At 38.3% G+C, this 23,772-nt stretch overlaps 1 protein-coding gene across 4 annotated transcripts in view; it reads left to right on the top strand.

The window, feature by feature from the left end:
- The window catches only part of LOC108935385 (adhesion G-protein coupled receptor D2), a 66,473-nt gene that overhangs the window by 26,138 nt on the left and 16,563 nt on the right, over positions 1-23,772 (top strand). For all 4 annotated transcript variants that reach the window (XM_029255157.1, XM_029255156.1, XM_029255155.1 and 1 more), the window contains 3 exons: positions 6,892-6,933; positions 11,420-11,473; positions 12,963-13,119. In XM_029255157.1, coding sequence (XP_029110990.1) covers positions 6,892-6,933; positions 11,420-11,473; positions 12,963-13,119 — 253 coding nt within the window. The remainder of the gene's footprint in view (positions 1-6,891; positions 6,934-11,419; positions 11,474-12,962; positions 13,120-23,772) is intronic.

Below are 23,772 nucleotides of genomic sequence, written 5' to 3'. Positions count from 1 at the left end.
TCCAGTCTCCATAGAAGTGTTTCAGGTGAACTGATGAATGTTTAGGAATGTCTTTATGTGATTGCTCTCTGAGTGGAATCCCCTTCAGAGCGCACCCTGCTAGTAGACAGCTACAACCCTGTGCTGGATATGCTGGTCTTGATCATGGATGGATGGAAATGTTGGCATGTGGAAACAATGCCACTTCTTAGATATACTGACTCTACATTATACATAACAGCTATTCATTTCTGTGCAGAAATTGTTGCTTCAGTGAAGCATTGGGACAGACATACTTTAACCAAAAGAATCCCTTTCCTCACGCACCCTTTTGAGGCACACAAGACAAAAACCCCCTGAAATCAAGATACATGGAGTCTTCATATTGATAAAGTACCATTCATTTTCACTTTGAGGTCCTGTGGCCCGTAGACTGCAGTGATTGCATGTGACACTTGGACCGACTCCTGTTTTATAATGATTAATACCGCTGTGAAGGGCCTTAACCAGGTGTGGCACTCCGGCAGCACGTGCCATTAACCTCACCCACCCTAGCAACTAGAGGATGCAACCTGGCTCCCCATGGTGTGACCTGCCTCCTTTCTTAGTATTTTAAATTAAATTCACTTCCTGTTTAGTGATTATAATCGTTTATCACTTATTTTATCTAGCTCCTGATCTTCTGGGTTGGGTCTAATTTCTCCCATAGTAAAGTATGCATTCATAAATCCACAAAATTCACAAATATTGCATATATGTTTAAGCAATCAAAATGTATTTAGGAATTTTATTCATTACAGCATTATTATTTTTATTTTATTTTAAAGTGTGTGGAAAAAAATCATGGTCCCATTGATTTATTGCCTTTATACCAGAATAAAAGCAGGTAACCAGGCAGATACAACACAAAGTTTTTCAGGATAACTCTTTTTCAGTTGCATCCTCTTAACTTCATTTTTACACCGTATTTTTTGGGCCAAGTCAAATGTGAAATTATGCAATACAGCAGCATGACAGTCCCTCCTACATGACTGCAGAAGAATTTGAGTGAATAGCATTCTGAGCCACAATTCTCTTTGTGCTGAGTTTTCAAACTATTCTTAAGAGCTAGTTTATATTTGTGATTTGCATATATACCAGAGTTTTATATCTTGAGAATAATTACACGTTTTATAGCTTTACTCGCTTAAAGATGTGTGAAATCTGTTAAGAGAATTTTATGTAATGGAAAGGGAATTAGATTGAATACTTTTCTAACTTCCCCTGGATTAAATGTAACCTTTCTAATTTAAGCCACTAAAAGGCCAGTAAAATTTTGCGAACTGATTTAACATTTTGGAATCACACACACACATTATCGGAACCGCTTGTCCCTCACAGGGTAACGGGGAACCGGAGCCTACCCGGCAACACAGGGCGTAGGGCCAGGGGGGGAGGGGACACACCCAGGACGGGACGCCAGTCCGTCGCAAGGTACCCCAAGCGGGACTTGAACCCCAGACCCACTGGACAGCAGGACTGCGGTCCAACCCACTGCGCCACCGCTCATTCCCCAATAATGACACTTTATTGTTTATATGCAAATAAATTTAAATTTTTCTTAGCCGTATTAACATCAAAAATTAAGTTAGATTCAATTTGATCATAATTATTTTGTTCTATTTGGGAAATGTTTTCATTGACTTTCCAAGCAGAATTGTAAAACATCATATGTACCATATTAAATTCCGTGTTCTGTTCTGGTTTTCTGCAGCCAAACAGTTCTATGAAAATTTGAATTCTGAACAGCTGTGACTTTTAAAGAGGCTATGAGTTTTGAACTCTTTCATTTAAAAAAAAAAAACAGATGACTATATACGCTGGTTTTCCTTCCAGTTTGAAATTAATAAATACAAAAATATTGCAGGTAGGCAATATTGTTTTTATAACATATATTTATTCTGGTGCTGCACAGTAGAAGTACAAATGACCTTTGAAATATTTCAAGGAAATGACACAGGTAACTTATATCAGGTCAAAAAGTGTAAATTTGTAATTTCCAAAGGATGCATTTTTTTGTCAATTTGCAGGGCTTTTGTTGTATCCAGCGCTGTGCTGGTAGTAGCAGGAACATCTGTTTCGAGCTTGTTGTTCCTCTTGGCTGCTTTTCAATTGGATTTCCTCATGCAGGTCCAAAAGCTGTCACCTCGGCCAGGCTCTGTTAGTCGTCACCGCTGGCCCTATATTAAGTAGGTGTTTCAGGGCTAAGTTAATAACTCTCCTGCCTCTCTGACTGATCGCAGTCAGTACTGCCTCTGTCCGTGTGGCATAACTGCCGCCTCTGGGGTGGCATGCTTGGGGTCCTCCTTGACGAGCCCCTGTGGACCCCTGGTAGGTAGTGCTGGCCCTGTAGGATCTAGTCTGGTCTAATCTCACTCTATTCTTCAGCTGGGTCATAATATATAATGTCTGTTTAATCAATATCTATATTACCCATATCTGTTGTGGCACATAAGGTTTAATGCATCTCACTTTTAAATAGCTGTTGGCTTTTGCACTGTTTTATGTTACATTTGTACATTGATTGAAAGCTTTGTGCGAATTAATCACCCAAGGTGCCTATTTGTACTCCTGAATAAAATAAAAACAAATCCACACATTTATTAGATTTTAACTCATACTGTAAAACACAGAGTCAGGATTTTAACACTAACATTATTGATTTACAACACAACCTTCAAAAGTGTAAAACAGCTGTGGGGAAAACAGGAGGAACCTGTCCCAGTCTCTCTTGATCACATATGTGTTGGTGTGGAGTAAACAGTAGGAAAACAAACCTTACCAAAACTTCTGTGTAACTTTATTTTAAGATCAGTTTTTTTTTTTTTTTTTAAACTTTCTTGTAAGCATGAATTTACAGCAGACAGTACTTTAATCAGCCAGTTTTATGACTTTCCACAGTGGAAACTCATATTTTTCCTGAAGATAGCATTGTGGTAATGAATGTGGACTTTTTTAAAGTTGTTAGTTTAAATCTCAAGAAAGAGTCTTACTCTTAAAAGCTTTTGGATAAAACCATCCGCTAAGCAACCACAAAATATACAGTATATATATGCATAGCATTAAGCTGTATACACTGGGGCAAGATGAGATTACTTGGTGTAAGTGTTGTGGTTCATTTTGTTGTATTTCATGCTTATATGTTTCTGAGGAGAGAAGCTGTTTTTGTTTTTGTTGATCAAATTTCCATTTTTTATTTTTTTTTAAAACCATTTGTTGTTCTTTGATGTATTAATCAGAAATCTGCAGTTACCTGTCAGATTTTGGTTAAAACCTGCAAGTAATTAAAGTGAGTTATATATACAAGCTAATTAAAGTGTTCGAAAGGGGTCAGAGAGACCAGGAGATCCTTTAAAAAAAAAAGTTTTAAGCATTTCATGTCTGTTAACTCTCTGTCTCCTGTTTCTACAATTGATTCCATGTGCTAGCATTGTGCCTTTTGGCTGAAGATTTTCAGAATGATGCAGTTTTTTGCTAAATGTTGACATCCGCATAACAAATACACAGGTTTTTGCCAGTAGTCACTAGTGTCGTTAGCTTTGCAAGGTAAATTAAAAAGAACAGTTTTAAAGTATTTTGTATGTATTTTAAGCTTATATGGCACTTAAATTGGAGACAAACATATGTATGTATGTGTGTACTGTATATATACTGTATATTTATATGTATATACAGTATATTGCTTCAGTAAAACAAAAGTCATAAATATTTGTACTTTCATACAGCTGTGTAACATTTAATTTTACTGGTTGCAATGAAGCCCAGGAGGGAGTTACTCCCCATTTGACCTAATGGCAGGAACACAATGTTCTTCTTTCCCTCAGTCAAGGGTGAGATTTTGCAGCCTAACCAGGAAGAGTGTCTGCCTGCTCTGTTGCTGAGATTGTGTCAGTCATATTAATGTGTAGTTAGCCCTCAGGAAGACCCCATGACCATATTTTGAGTTTTCTCATTTCTTCATCCATCCTTTTTACAGCACTTCAAAATGAAATCCAAATTTTGGCTGTTTTCAGTGGCTGAGTGTTTGCATACTCACATACATACAGTATATGAATGCTTTCAGTTTCTATCATTATATTGTGTGTTACAGACTCTCAGGAAGTTTCTTTTTATTTGTTTTAATGTAAAAATGTTGCTTGCTTTTTTTGAAAAGATGATTTGCAGTTTACCTATTATCTTGTGATGTGCTTGGTTTTTGGGTACTATAGCAGTATCTGGGACTGAAACATTCAGGTTAAAAATCTATGTTCTTAACAATGGGAAGGCTCTCTTGTGCTTTTTTAATTTTTTCCTTCACAGACCTGTACTTCAGACATAAGAATTCCTGTGGTTCTTATATAGCTACAGTATATATGAAGAACTTCCCCTTCACAGCTGCGGTCAAATGGCTCTGTGACGATCATTTGCATTTGTTCATCTGGTTGTATATGGGTTTATATGTTCAGGACATCACACAGTGAAATAAACCTGATGGAGAGGGCTTGGTACCTTACTGTTACCTCTCTCCATCATCCCCCCTGTGAGGTCCATTTGGTACAGAAGTGGTGTCAGAAAGCGTCATATATTTCCAGGGGAAAAAACAGAAAGCTGCCCTCTCGCTCTCCTTGCTGAGGCGGCGCATCCCCCTTAATCATAGTTTTCATTTCAGTGCATTGAAATTTCTGTTACCAAGGACAACATCATAAATAAAAAGGTTTTGTGAAAATTTTTACCTGTGACTCCCCTAACTTTGTGCATTAGGGGGGGTAAAAAAAACAGGAGAAAGGTAGTCGTCTGTGAAAATTTATAATAATTTATTACATACAGTGCAGGTGCTGGAAAGTTACTGAAAGCATGAAAGCACACATCCATAAACTGGTGCAAAAGGGGCTTAAATGAAAAGGAAAGTGAATTTCTGTATCTTGTCACGCAATAATGAGAAGCTAGGGCTCTTATTCATTGTAGTGTACACTGCATTTTCTCTCAACAGAGCCTTAGCGCTAAATGCTTCTCTGATGTATGGCCTCAAATTTGAAAAGCAATACCTGTGCTCACCATAATATGGAAAATGGGCAAAGAGAATACTGTAGTTAAATGTCTCGAGAAGGTTGATGGTACACTTTCAGACCGCTGGACTTACCTTCGATGTTCACCAGAAGCACATACCAGAATAAATTAAATCATGCCTTGCTCTGTATTGACAAGTATTCGTTCAAATCCAAAAGAATTCTTTATTTTGACAGTGTTAACAGTTTTTCACTGTAGGTCAGTAAGATGCATTAAAAAATATTTTCATAAAAATGACCTTTCTTTTTAGTTTGTTAAGCAAAATGGTTTTTCTTCCCTTTGTCTTTTTTTACTGTTTATTTTAATTAATGTCCTTTTCTTTGTTGTTTAGCACTACTTTCCTCAAGGAGGATTTTTTTTAAAAAAACACAGTTTTGTTTAACTTTTTAAATATACGGTTGTTTTATAATTAGATTTTTTTCATAATTAATTTATGCATTTAGACTGATGCAAAGCAGCACAACCATTTTCATTGCTTGCATTCATTTGTGCCACTTTACTGAATAGTTCAAAGGACACTGGTTTAGAAAAACAAAATAGATTTGAATAATATCTTCAGTTTTTCCTTGAAGGTTTGTAGGAAAAAATAAGTAATTCATCATTAATGTTATTTTTAACCCAATTATATCCTAATTATGTTCTAATTTCTCTTAATAGGACAGCTGTTCATCCAATTTATCTACAACACAACAGTATTTTAATTGTTACAGATAGCATAAATGATCAAAACCATAATGATTTACAGCAAAGAAAGAAATGAAATTTTTTGCAAAGGATGGGTTTTTATTGCTGATTACCACCATAAAGCTGTTGATTTCATTTGTAAATCTCTGTTGTTTTCATTACTTTGTTTATTGTTTTAACACTAAATTGAATTACTGGAGCCATCAGTAGAGATCCATAGACTTTTCCCTTTTGCAAGCTAGAGGCTCCAAACTCTTTGCTGACTGATGGATTGTCTGTGTGACTCAGCGAACTTTGTCAGTGGTGAAAGAATGAAGAAAATAATCATTCATTTTTTTAAAATAAAAGGCCGCAATTCCAAAATTATGTTCCAGAAGACCGGGGCATTTTTTTTTTCTAAAGGAGAGACAGATTTTTTTTTAGGACTGCAACATTTAAAAAATGTCAGAATTATATTGTCTCAAAACCAGGGTTACGATAAGTGCTGAAGACTTTACTTTGGATAAAGGTGAGCTTACAGCTTGCAAATTTAATAACAATAAAAAATATTGGCAAATTTTGCTACATTTGTGCCACCAAAAGCACTGCAGTCTCAAGGGCATCTCATTCTTGGTGTTTCAAAACTATCTGCAGTTTTCATGAACCTGAAATGTATGGTTTTATGTGCCCTTTCTTTCATTATTTCTCTTTTTTTACCCTCATGATTATTCTTGTTTCAGCTATGAGTTAGCCCATTTGAACCATGTCCTCAGTTTCTGTGGGAATAAACATCAAGCACTTGAGGCTGAAATGTGGTGGTTCTTATAAAGGCCAGAAAACCTTGGGGTTAGTGTGATTGTGTCGTGGATGAAGAACATGTTCTATAGGTGATGTGCCAGATGTGTCCCCATCAGGAACTGGGTTTGGTTGATAATAATGTGCAGATATTTTGAAAACTCATCAATTGCTTTTAAGACTCAACACATGTGTGTGTGCACATGTACTGTGGACATATTTTATATGCTACATCTGTAAGGTATGTTAGTTTGTTAATACATATTTGTGCATTATCAATGTGGTGTGTATGGCGAAAAGTTCAGTAGATATGCGAAATGCAAAGGTAAAACATACTAAGTACTTTCTTCTGTCATTGTTTTGTCACAGGGTCTCTTCATCTTCCTCATTTATGGAGTGTACAATACAGAGGTAAGATGGAGCAGAGCGGCTCCTCAAGGATGACAGGTTGAATGAGAAAAATGACGGGTTTTCTGACGGAGCCAGCTGAGGAGATGGGGCTGGCTGTACCATGCAAGCGTACCGCTGCCCTTCATGCTTGGACTAACCTATATGCATCCAGGTCTGCCATTAAACACTGACATCCTGAGTAAGGAGCTAGTCATTTCTCTCCTGCATTGGCCAATATTTCACTGCCTCTTTAAGTTTTTAAACTCACAGCCCTCCATTTAACATTTTGACGTCAGGCTTTACTGGCCTGCAAAATTTTGCCTGTAGACTATAACAGAAAAAAAGAATGCTGGACAGCCCTCCTCCACCAAATGACATCTTTTGTATTGAAATGATTGTTTTACTAAAATTCTCTTACAAAACAGCAATGCTGTTAGTGAAAATTCTCTCAAGCTTGATGGATGAAGAGCATTGGTATGAATTCTTGTGCACACTCAGCCCTGTTTCACAGTGCTGTATAAATGTAATTGTAAATAACCTATACATAACTAGCCTTATAGCTCATCTCTCACTTTGTTTAATATATGGTACCATTTATACTGCATGCTCTTATAATTCATTGCTCTTTCTAAAAATAAGCTTGTTTATATTCAGCATGCATGAATGAAACTTGATCCTACTCAAGGCAATTTATGAATTGTTGCAGTTCTTGAAAATAAGTCACTCACAATACCCACGTGGACCATTTTATCATTACTGAGCATAATAAGAGTACTACTGTGCTTATTATGAGAAGCATTGCCATCTTTCATGTCTGAAACATTATGGTAAAAGTATTTATATTAGATTTGGGCACACTTATTTCCATTATTTACTCTAGCATTACTTCTGATTGTTTTCATTTGTGGCTGAAAATAGAGCGTTCTTTTCAAGTTTGTTCTAAGCTGAATGTACACTGCGTTAATTGTTTTTAGTTATAAATCATTTTTGCATTTGCTGACTTTAGAATTAGATTGCATAATTATAAATATGTACATGGAAGCTAGGGAAGCACTGTAAAACCTTTCTCAAAGGAGTAAGAATAGAGCCACTCCTGGAAATACCCTGCAACTTTCATCAGTTCTTGCTTTAGCTTGTGTGAGCAAGGTGACATCTTCCTTCTCTTGGCATTTGGTGATATTGGTATATATTTGTTGGTTTAAATTAAGCTATAGAGCAACTGTACATGAATTAAGGGGCTTTTTCCTTGTCCCGGTTTCCTGGCACTGTTATTGTGACTAAACAGATGAGGGCAGAGGTGCCTGGACACAGACACATGGCACATCCACCCCTGTTCTCGCCACACTCGACCAATGGATGTAGATACATCCCAGAGATCCAGAGATGGAGTAGGATGGGGGTGGATGGGATCAGCATAGTGTGACAGTGTTTTGTCCACCGAGGGGTGTGAGGAGGTGTCCCTGAGTCATTGCGCCACTCTGACAGAGCAGAGGCTCTGTGTTGACCCTACACATTGTAAAAATAAATCACTGCCGCATTCTTGCTTAAGTGGCTTTTTTAGTGCAAAGGAATCCATTTTCTTGCACGGTGTTCTCCTTGACCCAAGGGTCTTCACAATTTGTGAGCAACACATGTTCGCTTTGTTTGTTTGAGAGAGGTTTTGTAAATACAAAATAAAATAGGCTCTGCACCTTCTTTTTTTTTTTTTTGTTTAATTTTATTCCACCTTTCCGTGGTTTAAAGTGTGATGTAAAAAAGCTGATGCTAATTTTAACCTCTGACAAGATACATACTTAATGTTTTTCTGGAAAGGAAAGTAGTTACATACAAAGTGCAATGGAATAATAACTGAATTAATTTAGAGAAAAAGCCAATGTCATAAATTTGGAAAAAGTTTTTTACGCCCTTACATCTCACAATAAATGTAGTCTAAGTTCCATAGCATCACCAAATTTGTATCATGTCCATCATGGCATTTATCCTCACCTGGACATCTTACTGATGATCACAGAAACAACTGAAGATCACAGGAAATACAAAAAAAATTATCTGAAATATTAGTGTAAGCTATGGGCAGTCTTTAGTTAAACTGGCCAAACTACAACTGTTTACTGTCACCTCTGGTGTCTTTTTGAACGTGGACAGATATTCAGGGATATATAATAAGAATGCATCTGTGTAGAAATTAAAAAAAGTCTAATTTATGTTGATTCTTTAAGATGTGAGTATCTATACAAAGTTTATCACATCCTAACCCAGTAACATATAAGATATGTTATTGGTAAGTTTTCATTTAATTAGCCTTTCCCCTCTCTGTAGTCTTGTTTTTTTTTTTTTTTGCTTTGATGACCTTTTCTTTAGTTTAGGATCTCAAGGATGTCAGCAGGTGTTTGAATAAGAGCTACTTTCATATGGAAATGATGTTTGTAATGGCTTTCACGCTGAAAGCTGTGATTGCCTTGTATGAGACCTTGAGAGAAAACAAAAAGCCAACAACATGAATTGAAGTTTAAACAAAGTGTCTAAAGCTGTTATGGGGCTTGTCTCTCTTGATGGAGTGGCACAATTTCATTATTGTACACACCAACTGTAATCCAGTTACTTCGTACTAGTTTCTTTTACTGTCAGGGGCACTGATACTCTGCAAATTTATAACTTTTCATTAAAAAGAGCTCTGGCGGAATTCCTGTAACGTCCCCTTTCTCTCCTTTTGCTGGGGCAGAATTTATAGCACAACTAATGGTAATGAAGCTGTAGAACACAGATATTTGTTGATGAGATGTTTTGGGATCTGGGATCATTAAATACACTTCTACCTCATGTTGTGAACATCCATGCTACAAATTTTAGAAGACACGAATGCTTCCAAGTTTATTTATTTTTAAATACATTTTCTTCTCCATTATCTCTATCTTTCATTAACTACTTATCCTTGTCAGTTTTGTGGCAGTCCAGAGCCTGTGCTGGAACTGCTGGGCACCAGGTCAGGAGGGTTACACACAGGAGTGGATGTCAGTCTATTGCAGGGTGGCAAAACACACACACTCACATACTATGGGCAATTTGATGCTGCCAGTTCACCTGAGCAGTGTATGTTTGGACCGTGGGATTCAAATCCATGCCCATACTACCCAGGCACTGTGAGGTACCGGTGCTACTTGCTGATTCACCACTCCACCCTTTATCTTAGTTCTATTTTCTAAAATGTCCCTGTTGCAGCCTGAAAATGGCCATTGTTTTGGTTTTTTTGCCAGTAGTCTGCAGTAAAATGCACCCAGAAGGGGTTGAGGAGGAGGAAGTGGGCAGAGGGGGTATCTTGAGGCAGAGAGGGGTTTGCAGCAGCTCACAGATTTTCAAGACCAGTTTCTGGGATAGGTTCTGGACCTCCGTGACCCTGCGCTTGAGAAACAGTTACGGATAATAGATGTACAGGTGGATAACTTCTATGTAATTATCTCTTTATCGGAAAACATCAAATTAACTTTTTAGTCTTTTTACATGACATTCACCAAAGCATTAAGGTATACTTTTTTCACCCTTGCATGACACATTATGTAAAGTATTTAGTGTTAAGGAAACATGTATAAGGGGGGTGTGGTGGTGCAGTGGGTTTGACTGGGTCCTGCTCTCCAGTGGGTCTGGGGTTCAAGTCCTGCTTGGGGTGCCCTCCGGCAGACTGGTGTCTTGTCCTGGGTGTGTTCTCCCCCCCCCCTCCCCAGCCTTATGCCCCGTGTTGCTGGGTTAGGCTCTGGCTCCCCGCGACCCCGCATGGGACAAGCAGTTTCAGAGGGTATGTGTGTGATGTGAAAACATGTATAATACAGACATTACAGTTAATTTAAATGAATTTTTATAATTTTTAACTTGATCCTGAAAACTTGAGGAACCAGCATTCTTCAGTACTGCATGTTTTACAGCATTCCACACTCTGCAGTAGGAAATATATGGAGAAAAGGGAAATATCAGATTAGGTATATATAAATATTGTAAATGTGATTGACTAAAAATTGGTGACATTATTTCACAGATTCTGGCAAAAAAAAATACTATTTTAAAGACAGTAGCCACAGGACCACACTTAAAATCATTTGCTCCCTAAAAATGCTGTGTGAATGGACTTCAGATAAAAACAGACCTACTGTACTCTACAGAAGACCCTGTACCTAGGGTACTAGGTGCTCCCTAAAATGGTTCTACAAGGGTGGTTTTCTATCAAACAGCTTCATCTCAGCACCGCCCTGCTATGTGACAAATGAGGGCTTAAATTTGTCTCCACCTCTTGCAGGGACCGTGTGACACCATCGGGTCTCATTACACATGACAAACTGCAAGTTCACTGTTCCCCATTTTGCAGTGCTTATTCAAATAAAACGATGTATAGTTTGCATTCGTCTGATTTCCAGTTCATGTTGAGTTTCACAGCTTGGTTGCCGTTAGATGTAGAGTAAGAAGGCATTGAAAAATATTCATATCGTGCTCTGAATAATATTTGCATTGTCTGTTGCAGGTGCGGAGTGCCATCAACAGAATTAAGGAAAGGAGAAAGGCACTGAACTTTTCTGTATGTATGTGTGATGATGTATATCTCTGTGTGTATACCTGTATATGTATATTTTGATCTAGTGCATTGGCATTCCTTGAAGTGTAAAGCTTTTACCTCAGTAACAGTTTTTTATGGTTTTGAGCCAAATATATTTTTATAATTGTATATTCAGTTATCTAATGCTTTTCCCCAAAGCAGCTTATATTGTTTGTACAGTAGGCTACTTACAATGATTGACCAATATTTGCTGATGTATTTTTTTTCCACTGGAACAATTCATGGTAAATATTTTGTTGAAGGGAAACGCTGTTGGTGGGATTCGAACCTGAGTCCTTCGATTGCAATGCCATGGCTATAGCCACTATATTACCTACTATTCCTGTTAAGCAAAAGGTTATATTTTCTTCATGGATTTGGAATTGTTGTTGCTGCAAGACATTGTGCATTGGAACCAGTGGATCATTTTAAAGACTAAAACAGCTTTTGATCATCTATAATTGCGATGATTTTCACTACCTAAGTGAATCTCTTAATTCCTACTATGGTGACAGAAGACCACCATAGGGTTACATATTTTTAATCCCACACAACCTGTACCTTGACATTAAACTGTCAGGATAGTATTTATACCGGCTGCTGTTGCCTGTGATCCCTTAGCCCTGCAGAGTGGTTTAGAAGTAGTTAACACCCTCTTGTAACTTGTCCCTTATGAGTGATCACATTAACTCCCTCCTTGGTTGTCATGCTTTATGGCATGTCGCAGTTTGTCCCAGTCCACCACTGCAACTTCAGGTAATTTAAAATGAAATGAGACCATTTCTAAAGGCAGATTGATTTGAGAATATAGCCTGTTCTTCCCTTTGACCCCTTGACAAGTTGACACTGTAAAGATAGTGACTTGTAAAAAATGACTGAACCAAATATACCCAGGAAGCTGATATATTGAGGGTCCATATTATTACCAAGCCCTTTAATGCTCTCTGGCAATTTTCCCATTTTGAAGTCTGCTTTGTGTTTGCCCATGCAGGAGATGTTTAAGTAATCTTTTCCTGTGCCATAAATGTGCTCCGGTACTCTTTCCTCACTTATGAATCTGTGCAGCTATACATTATTTGTACACCTTTGTCTAGTCTTAGTTTTGTTATTATTGTGTGGTTCTCATATTAAGTGAAAACTTTTTGATGCTTCTGTAAAACATGTATATTCTGGTAAGTTTATTCATTATAAAATCTCAAATACTTAAGTGTAAGTGTGCATCAGAAATTTTAAGCTTTAAGAAAATTAAGCAGGAAAACACCCAAATACCAGTCTCACTGGACTTGTTTATAAAGTGTGTTGTTAAAATGTCTTCTTGAAATAAATGATACGAATATTTACTCGTACTTGTTATTTTAAAGTGGTGTTTTAGTTGAAGATTTCTGAAATACATTGTACAGTACTAATGTGCCACAGTAGAGAACACAGTTCTTCTGCTAGTGCTATATGTAAACCCGTGTTTGTCACTCAGAACTGTGCCAGCTACAGGCCTAGCAGCTTAGCCAACAGCTCCCAGCTGGCCAGCTGTCCGACGCCAGTGCTCACGGGCCACAGCTTAGACGAGGAGGGTGTGGACGAGACAAGTGGGAGCCCCCCAGACACAGCCAGTGCCAACCCAGGAAACAACGGTGAGTACCTTGGTACACTCCGCTCTTTGGGCCTTTGCTTTGTTTCACCTTGTCCTAATGATGCACACACATTGCTTTTTCACTAATTGGATTGTTTGGATTTTCTCTATCAAAAGCTTTGTTCAGCACACTCTAACAATTACATTATGAAGGGCACCTTAATAATTTTGAGTGGAGTGACCTATATACTCTGATGAAGGACATACTGAAAAGAAGAAAGACAAGCTAATTTGGTAGATGTTGATCTGTATTACATTATGCATTAAAAATGACTTACAGCTCAATTGCTGACCTAGTCCGTCATTTCCAACTAGTGTGTGTACCTGAATATTGTTCACAGTTGAAATATCCTGAAGGAAGAAACAGATAAGGGAAAACACCGACTTTCCAGATAATATATCAAAAAAGTGAAAAACCTCAGATGGATTTTATACATGTGAAAAAATTCACAAAATCCCTTAGCAGTTACTTTAATTTTTTTCAGCTTTGGCACATTTGTAAAATAACAGATAATTCAAACTTCTCGAACCATAATGTTGTCACTCAAAATTTTTGAGAACATCATTGGAATTAATAAAATCTCTTATCTCTTATCTTATTTCCTTTAGCCTTTGTATTACCGAGCTGTTTAGAACAAATCCCAGAGCCCATTTTAGTCTCTTTGCATCTCTATTAATAAAACCACATCAGGCATGACCATAAAAGCTTATTGAAGCAAAATACATAAACACAAATATTGATTACTAGCCATCATTATCCACACCATTACATGGGTGGATACATATTGTCAACTTCATAATGGGTAGCAAATATGAATCACATTCTGTGCATGATTTAGCATGCAGGGATCAGCGACACCATCCAGTATGCATATGTTGTTGCAGACAGTGTGGGCACAAATGCTGCAACTAATCATTCTGAGTAGACACCATGCAATAATCCAATGCAACAGTGCCATGATTGAATATTTGTTTTTAATATTGAGCAGTTTGTAATACAGTCAGCCTCTGTAACAAGGAAAATTGTGACGCTATAAATAACATGACAAACACTGAGCTTCACTGCACCCACAATCAACGGGCCCTGCTATATGCATATTGAGGTGCCTACACGGTGACAAATAGCTTTTACTCGCTGCCAACAGTGTAACAATTCCTAACTGACTTGCCTCTAATGCAGCAGATTGCTGCCTTTATACATAGCTTTAATCAAGTACCATTCTTGTCTCCTGAGTATAATTAGGTTGAAAAGGCTAAATGTAAAATGAATGAGATAAAAACGTAAAAATATAAGTGCTTAGGATGACGACGATATGGGTTTTTTTATGAAGGATTGAGTGATGACAATGAAACTAAAATAATTCAGTGTGCACTTACAGGGAGATATACTATATTTATTGGGACTGAGTAAGAAGAAAGATGAGGAAAGTAGCTTCAGTTTCCATCACACAGCCACCTGTAGAGTCATTGTATACAGTACACTGAGTCACAAGCAGTTATTACAAAAAAAATAATTGTATTTTCCGGTTTCTCTATACAGTATGTAGATATTTGCCATTTATGCATTCAGCACTTTAAAATTTTTGTCCTTTACATGGTAATTTTATTTCTACAATATATACTGTATTTTGTTCTGTATAATGGCCTTGCTACTTATATATGGCATTATGGGACAATCTTGCTGCCTCAAACCAAAGCATGTTTTGCCTCTCAGAATTGATAACCTGCCCAGTTTTTTGCTAAATCTAGCATGTACACACAAACACACACACACACACACACACAGGCCGAAGCCGATTGTCCTGAGCGGGATTGCGGCGAACCAGAGTCTAATCTGGCAACACAGGGCACAAGGCTGGAGGGAGAGGGGATGCACCCAGGACAGGACGTGAGTCCATCACAAGGCATCCCAAGTGGGACTCAAACCCTAGACCCGTTAGATAGCAAAACCTAGCCAAACCCGCTGTGCCACTGTGTCCCCCTAATTTAGTGTATTGTTAACTAAAATAATCAGGAAACAATCACAGCTAGTTTAAATAAAGCTTTAATGTAATGATCAAATGAAGGTCATCTCAATGTGAAACTTTTGTCAGTAATGTCAAGAGCACTTTAACAACATAGTGTTTGCATGTTTTCTAGAGTGAATACATATGCAGTGATCTTGTGAACTTCATTTCTTTGTGTCATAAAAAACATTTTTTGGGGAAAGTTGCAAAGGCAGAAGAAAAAATGAAAAATATGTCATTAAGAGTGTCATGTTCAAGAGGGGTGTGCTGTAGCTTTGTGACGTTTCTTAAATTTTCCAGTCAAAGGTTTTCTATCATTTATGATGGAGTGGCTTGATTGGCACATATCTAAATTAAACAAATTATTAAAATATGATTTGTAGGTACATGTAAGTAGTATGGTAAATGATAACAAGGTGCGACTTGTAACTGTACTGAGGGTGTCTTTCCAAGGAAATGATGCTTGAACAGGGCTTATGGGAAACCCTGTTCTGGTTGCATTAGACCATATTATTAATTTCAGATGGAACAAAATAATATCCCACACATCTCTTGACTGTCTAATGACTTTGTTTTACTCTAAATGTGTATTTCATTGTGTTGTGAAACTGTTTATTTTGATGAATAAACAGGAAAATAAATGATTGAAATGTGAATTGGAATGGTCTGGAATGGACTTAGTGTTTAGTCTTGGTAGAAGATGTGGCATTTTGCAAACATTGCTGGCTGTTTGTTATCTTTGATTAGGGGTTTTGAGTATCTAGCCCTTGATGGGGATTTAGCTGACACATTTGTAAGTAGTGTAATAGTGCCTATGGATCCATCTGACTTGTCTCTCTTACTTACTCTCTATCACTCAGACCTGCCCACATCTCTAGAGTGCATTCATATGATCTTGCTGTTAATCTAAAATTAATTGCTGATGAAGTAAAATTTATTCATTTAAGGATGTTGAACAATACAGTAGCAAGACTTCATGCCTCTAAAAGCAAACATTTTGAAACACGTTTAATCTTTCTTGCTTATAAAGTCAAATGGAAAGAAAAAGCTCCAGCCTACTTACGGAGGGAGTAGAATTTAACCTTCATCAGTACTCTTCGCCTTTATGATTATATATCTGGCCAAATAGAAGTCGAGCAGAATGTGTTTAGCCAATATAAAACACAGTTTTTTATTTTAAACAATTCATGCACCATTGTTTATTTATATTCCTTCTGCCCTGACTGGCAAATTGCTGTGTTTGACCTTCATAGCTGTGTGAAGCTTTGACCCACACTGGTGGGTCCCCCTTCACTGGCCCTCTTGTATGGGAAATCATGGGCCTAAAGATGACTGTAGCTTATAGTCCAAATACATAAACTACAAAGAAATGTATTGCTGCTTAGATTTGTACTGACAGTTCTAGTAATCCGGACATTCTTCACTTCTTTTGCCTGCTGAGTGTCCATATCTGATGCCAGAAAGACACTGTATAACAAATTATATTACACACTCATACACATTGTCTTAACCGCTTGTCCCATAGGGGGTCGCAGGGAGCCGGAACCTAACCCGGCAACACAGGGCGAAAGGCTGGGGGGGGAGGACACACCCAGGATGGGATGCCAGTCCGTCGCAAGGCACCCCAAGTGGGACTCAAACCCCAGACCCACTGGAGAGCAGGACCCGGTCCAACCCAGTGCGCCACCGCGCCCCCCTCAAATTATATTATGAAAGTTAAATTATTCAGCATAAAATAAATTGTCATAAAATGACATACAGGCAGTCCTCGGGTTACGAACGTCTGACATACGTACAACTCGTAGTTACTAACCACCCCCCCATAAAGCCTACTATATTAAAAATTTAAGTTAGATACAATGATTCGTAATAACAAACGGACGCTACTTTGCAACGTTCATCAAAACATTGCGCGTCTACAGCAGTTCGTTGGCTCACGGACGCATGGGTACAAGGTAGGACAAAGACTTCCTTCTTTTCAGTCAGCCCATGTTGCTGTTAACAGTGTCTCGTGTGTTATTCTATTTGGCTTTAATTTTTTTTGTTTTTACCCTTGTAACCATGGCACCAAAGCATAAATGTGAGTACATTTCTATGAGATGCATGGCACCTTGGAGAAAAGCGTCTGCTAAATGAATAAATGTAAATGTAAAAGGAAAATTGATCACGACTGAAACTAAAGTGGACATAATAAAGCAATCGGATAAAGGTGAAATGCCACCGAACACTGGAAAAGGGTTAGGCTACAGTCGGTCAACGATCGGGACAATTTTAAAGGTCAAAGCGAAAATAATGGAGCATGTAAAAGGCTCTGTCCCAATGTCTCTCACTCTGTTATAAATACTCTAGTAACATTTATGATTATTTTGTTCTATGTCTCTCTGTATTATAAATACTCTACGTAGCTACATTTATTATTGTTATTATTGTCAATACATTGTTAAAGTGTATTATTATTACTGTATAGTTATATTAAAGATGTTTTAGTGTATCCAGATGTTTTTTAATGTTTTTTATGCATAGAAAGATACACGATATGCTATACACTAAGACAAACATTTGGCTAATTGACATTAGATACCCACCATACCTAACTGTTCCAATTTACGTAAAAATCCAATTTAAAGACAGACTTAGGAACGGAACTCATTCGTAATCTGGGAACTGCCTGTATGCTTTTTTCTCATAATCTACTAGTTAGTCATTCTGTACATTTTAGAGTTCCTTTTCTGAAAGTCTTTTATAGCAAACATTTGTGTGAAAAATGAATATATGGTGGGAATAAAATAAATTTATGCTTTTCTGACCCATGGTTTATGTCTTCTGATGTTAGTACTTGTTTATTCAAATGCTTCAGTGTGCATGCTATTCCAAATCTGATGTTTACCAGTAATCATGCATGCTACAGGCACATGGGCAAAGTTTAAATAAATGTATTTGTAATTCAAAAATAGAGCACAGCTACTTGTCAGATATAACAAATTGAAGCGAAAAGGGGGAATTTTTATCTTCTCAGGAGTCGGACTGTATTATACAAATGGCTTGAGGTTCCTGGTAATGGGATATATGATGGATGACCACCCTGCATAGTCTTGCCTTCTTTTGTTTTATTTATATATTTATTTACACACCCAGCCACACAAACAAGTGCTGGCATTATACTTACCTAAAGTTCTCAAAGTTGTGTGTTCTTTTGGGGGCAGGTGTCTGTTGCTTTGTTATTTAAACATAGCAGATGGGAATATTTAGGCAACGATTCTTGCTCTCTCTTACGTTAGATCATCGTTGTTGATGGCGTGACGTCATGTATATGTGTCCTGTTTAAGATCATAAATTATCAGACTGGCCAGACCTCACAGGCGAGACAAGCTGTGTGAGGAATGACATGACTGTGTTCCACCCCTCCTGGACCCTCTCTCAAGTGCTCCCTTTTCTGTCCCGTTTCTCTAATTCCTGACATATGTCAAATAAGCAGGGTGTGTGTGCTCATGGGATTGTGCACGCTAGCACAAAGCATGTTTAATATGAATGTGCTTCAATAGCCTGTCCTAAGAGGACACCAATCACACAGATGTTTTTTTTTTTATTTTGAAGCATCCATTCAGAAACAGGACAGAGTTCATAAAAATGCTGAGTAAGGATGTGTTGGATCAGATTTTAACAATTTATGAAGAAATTGTAAAAATAAATTATGGGAAATACTATACAGTATTAATAACATCTGTTTCAGATGCTCTTGAGTATTGATAGGTATTGTCAAAAGTCTTTATGTAAGGTATTAAAACTTTATAAAAAGGCTAAAATGCTCTTTCTAAATTAGTCATATAGTTGCTCTCTCCCTATTTTTATGACCATGACTATATCACAGATAGTTATACTCAGCTGCTGCTGAGGGTTTTCACCCCTAAGGTTTTATTGTGCTACTGCATGCAGGACTAAATGTACTTCTCTCACAAAATGAAATTTCTTACACTTAAGAGTACAAAAGTACACACATGAGAAAAATGCAGCAACAATCTTGTTAGGGTGAATCAGTATTAGTTTATGTTGACCTGTACTTGAAAAGTTGCTGCTTTAGCAATATTATTTCTTAGCAGTTCTCTTTTTGTTTCACTTTTATTTGGAGAGCTTCTGTCATAGGAGACACACAGTTTGAGCTGTCTGAAGAATCAATAGGCTGGGTCTCAGTCCAAATTCAATCTCTAGATCTACCACATGTCACCACTTGGAGAATTAGCCTCAGTGAGCACACTCAGTCAGTCTCAGGTGTTTTGCAGGGTCCTTGTCAATGTTTTTGTTACTCGTTCTTATCTGACATCTTTGTCCAAAACAATCTGTAATGTTGGGTTTGTGTGCAATGATTTACTTATTTATACAGCTGGGTTAGTGAGGGGGTGCGGTGGCGCAGTGGGTTGGACCGCAGTCCTGCTCTCTGGTGGGTCTGGGGTTCGAATCCCGCTTGGGGTGCTTTGCGGCGGACTGGCGTCCCATCCTGGGTGTGTCCCCTCCCCCTCCGGCCTTGCGCCCTGTGTTGCCGGGTAGGCTCCGGTTCCCCGTGACCCCATGAGGGACAAGCGGTTCTGAAAATGTGTGTGTGTGTGTGTACAGCTGGGTTATTAGTGTCTCAGTTTAGGGTAAGTGCCTTGATCAAATGTAGTTTAACGAAAGTCGTTATTCAAACGGGGTCCTTTGATTCCAGGATGACAGCTGTAACCCCCATGCTACCCATAACCTACTTCATATTATAACAGATTTGATCATTGTCAAGACTCAAGTATGACTTTTGGATGGCTGGGGAATATTAGGTTGCTTGAAGGATGCTGTATTTAACCCATTTAGAGCAATATACTAGATTCCTACAGCTGTTAGAAAAAGGAAGTAAGAAAGGTTCCTGGAAAGTTACCTGGTCTTCATCAATGTCGTAATAATTAAAGAAGACAGTCTTACTGAACAAACAACATGCACACATTTTACATTACCATATCTTAATTGAACAACTGATTAAATGATCAAGGTCATTAATGGAGAAAGTGTGTGAGCCCTTATATTTACTAACTAGTGGAACCTCCTTTGTTGGTAATAACCTTAAACAAACACTTTCTGTGTCTGCTGATCAGAACTTCACAGCAGTTCAGAGTTATTTCGCCTCTTTTTTTTTTTTTTTTTATTATTAGAAATGGTTCAATTCATTTACATTTTTGGTATATCTAGCTTGAATGGCTTGCTTTAGATCAGGCCGTAGCATTTCAGTAGGATTGAATTTAAGGTTCTTACCTGGCCATTCTAATACACAGCTTTTTTTGCTTGAGTCACTCAATTGTTGGTTTTGTCCTGTGTTTTGGATCATTGTAATCCTACATTACCAAACTTCTTTTGAGTTTTAGATTACAGACAGATACCCTGACATTCTGCTGTAACAATTTTGTTTGAGGCTTATACATCATGCCCTTGGCCTGATCTTTGTAGGATGCCCATTCCAAGAGAGAGTAGCAGTGGTGCTGTATTTCTTCTATTTGTGAACTGTCTCCATTACTGTGGACTGAGGGAAGCCCACAAATTCAAAAATCTTTTTCTAACCCTTTCCAGTTTTACAATCTTCAGCAATTCTCCTGAGATCCTCTAAAATCTCTTGATCAGGCCAAATTGCATTTCAACAGAATTCCATTGTGAAGAGCAGGTAACCAAACCCATGCCCAAATTTATTGGGACACCTGATTCCAGTTACCCTACATTGCATTATCCCAGAGGTTCACTGACTTTTTTTTCCATCTGTGACCTTGACTGGTCAACTTGCTTGTTCAATAAAGATATAGAAATGTAAAATGTTGTAAAGGCTTTTGTTAAAAAAAAGAGTATTACTATGACTTAGATGTCGATGAGGTCACATTTTAGGAGGCATTTTTGGAGAAATACAGATAGTTTCAAACGATTCACAAAGTACTTCTCACAACCCTATATGTATGTATCATTTTAATAAATGAAATGTAGGCATAGACCCAACAGTTTGTGTCATGAGAGTACCTGGAGGTCTTATGTGTAACCAGAGGCACAATTGGTTTTGGCTAACCTTTACTGCAGTTCACAAATATTTAACCCTGTTTTGGCCTAATCAAGACTGTCAGTCAGCAAGTCCATCTCCCTAGGGCAGATTACTCCACCATGTCGTGTCACTTGAGAGCTTCTGAGCTCTTTTAAGCGCTTGAGAGACGGGCGCACAGGTAACGTGAACTATCAGGATTCTAAACCAATAGCACGTCAGACGCTTCTCTCTGGCAAGGGGCTATAGATCAGGGCAGGGAGGACGACAGACCGGCTCGAGGTGACAAGGGAATAACATCCCTTTCTCCTCAATCGACAGGGGTAATAACTCCTGCTTCTCGAGGGACAGATTGAGAAAGGCAATAGCTAGAGGCTGTGAAGCAGGGATGCTTAGGAGAATTGAAAGTTAAAGAAGCAACAGCGGTATTTTTTTAGACTTAAAAAAAAATTGGCAAGAGATGCTATCAACCAGTAAATCTTTTGCTGATACTGTATTTGCCATTTTAGAATCATTCTTGTTTCCAAGAATCACTGCCTTTCAGATGACAAGCAGCATTTGTAGAAGTTCTGCAATGGTTTTTCCATTTCACCTTTCCTCTCAGAGTGACAGTATCCATGTGGATAGCTTAATCTCATTAGGAACCCAATTACACTGTTTTACTGAAAAGTAGTTGGTTTTAATGGCTGGGCCAGTGAATGAGTGCTGAGTTGGGGCTGTGTGTTGGGGGGACTGTCCAGTGCTGAAGGTGCCAGTGACTGCTCTGTCTGAGCTCTGAGCTGAAAGTGAGGATCTCCCTGAGGGAGAGACTTTTACAGCTGGATCAATTCTGCAGTGGTTTACTGAATGCCTTTAATGTTGTTTTATTCACTATCATATTGCAATGATTCGATATGTGCACAAATGTGTGCTTGCTTTGGTTAGAATCAATATGAATTTTGTCACAATGAAGAATTACCACGGCTTTACAGAACAATATTAAACTTCTGAAGAACTGTTCTACCAGTATTTTTAAGATCAAGTTGTGGTGAAAATGCATTGTTTAAAAGTATAACGTGACTTTTGCATGTTGTTGGTAGACACACTTAGACACACACTCCTTTCTGACGTTGTCATTAGATTTTTAATGGTCACCATTCAGAGGGGTGACAGGTTAAACTTCAGTGTGGTTAGAGATTTACTGGCAATAAAAAACTGTCTTATTAAATTTTACTCTCCTCAAGGTACAGTTATCAAGATGATGAAGTCTGACACATATATGCGACCCAAAAAATGGCCTTTATATAATAAGATTAGAAAAATTGACATGTGATAAAAAGCGGAAAGTTGTTTGTAGTGCCAGAAGAGTCCATGTCCTAGGTAACCCCGCTGGCCCCGAATTGCTCTGCGTGAGCGGCAGTTAGCAGGCTGTGCACCTCCTGAAGGTGAAAGAAGTGCTCACTTGAGCTCATTGAAAAGTAGATGTGACAGTAAATTCCTCGGGCCGAGATGGGGAGATCTTGTTATAGCAGTCAGGCTGGGGGTCAGGGCAGCGCCTGTTGATGATTGAGGAAAAGGGAAGTAAATTCATTCTGCTTTGGGCACTTTGTCAAGTGCCAGCAGCTCACTGCTGAGAACCAGTCACCCGTCACTGTGTTGCGGCCTCAGAGGTCACCCCCCTTCTCATAAATCAGTGTGACGCGCAGCCTGCAGAGCCATCACCTGCTTCTGACAAAATGAAAAAGAAGAGAAATGCCAGCGTCTGCATGGAAATGACTCCTGGCTCCCCACCACGTGTTGCTGTTTAATACAAGGCGTTGAGCCTCAGAAATCAAGTCATTAAATAGTGCCATTTTTTTCCCGTTTGTTTATTGGAATGAGGCAATTAAATCGTCCGCTTATAACCAGGTCCTGCCTATTACTGATGAAAAGTATTGATTTTTTTTGTGTCACGGTTTTGTATGTGACAATGTTTTTGATTACTCCCGACAAACCTCCTTGGAGTGTTAATTAAAACCGCAGCAGATGCGCAGGTGTGGGAGATCGTTAGAACGGGCCCCATTTACACATCCGCACCTTGGGTTCCGCAGCCATGCATGGCAAATAGGACACCAGAGAGAAGCAGGGGTAATAACTTCATCAAGAAAAAAAGAACTGTTGGAAAAACGTTTGCAGTGTTGACACACGTTGTACAAAACACACACATTTTGTGACACATTGTATTGTCTTGGTGCGTGTGTCATTTGTCGTGCCGGACTGCAACATGAACATGAGAACTTACTGTGGTGTTACATGTGATCGGGGGTGATGCATAAAATTACGCTGCACAGTTTTTTTTTTTTTTTTTCCCCCTTCTGTGGGGGCTGTTGTTAAGCCAGTTGAAATAACTGTCCTTGTATTTCTGTTCTTTCACTTCTGGACCCACTTCCAGTAGGACTTGCAACAATCTGCTCAGGCACAATATGCTCTTGTACTTTCCCATCTCTACATGCAAATGTTACATGATACTAAAATATCAAACACATGGATAAGTGAAAGGGTCTGGACTTTTTTTTCACTCTTAATTGATGTATTATGAAATCAATGATATCACATGTGGCCATATGCAACCATTTTTCCAGGATACAAAAGA

This window comes from Scleropages formosus, chromosome 9 (genome assembly GCF_900964775.1).
Source record: "Scleropages formosus chromosome 9, fSclFor1.1, whole genome shotgun sequence".
NCBI lineage: Eukaryota > Metazoa > Chordata > Actinopteri > Osteoglossiformes > Osteoglossidae > Scleropages > Scleropages formosus.
Note: the sequence above shows the minus strand (reverse complement) of the source record. Positions and strands in the feature narration are given on the sequence as shown.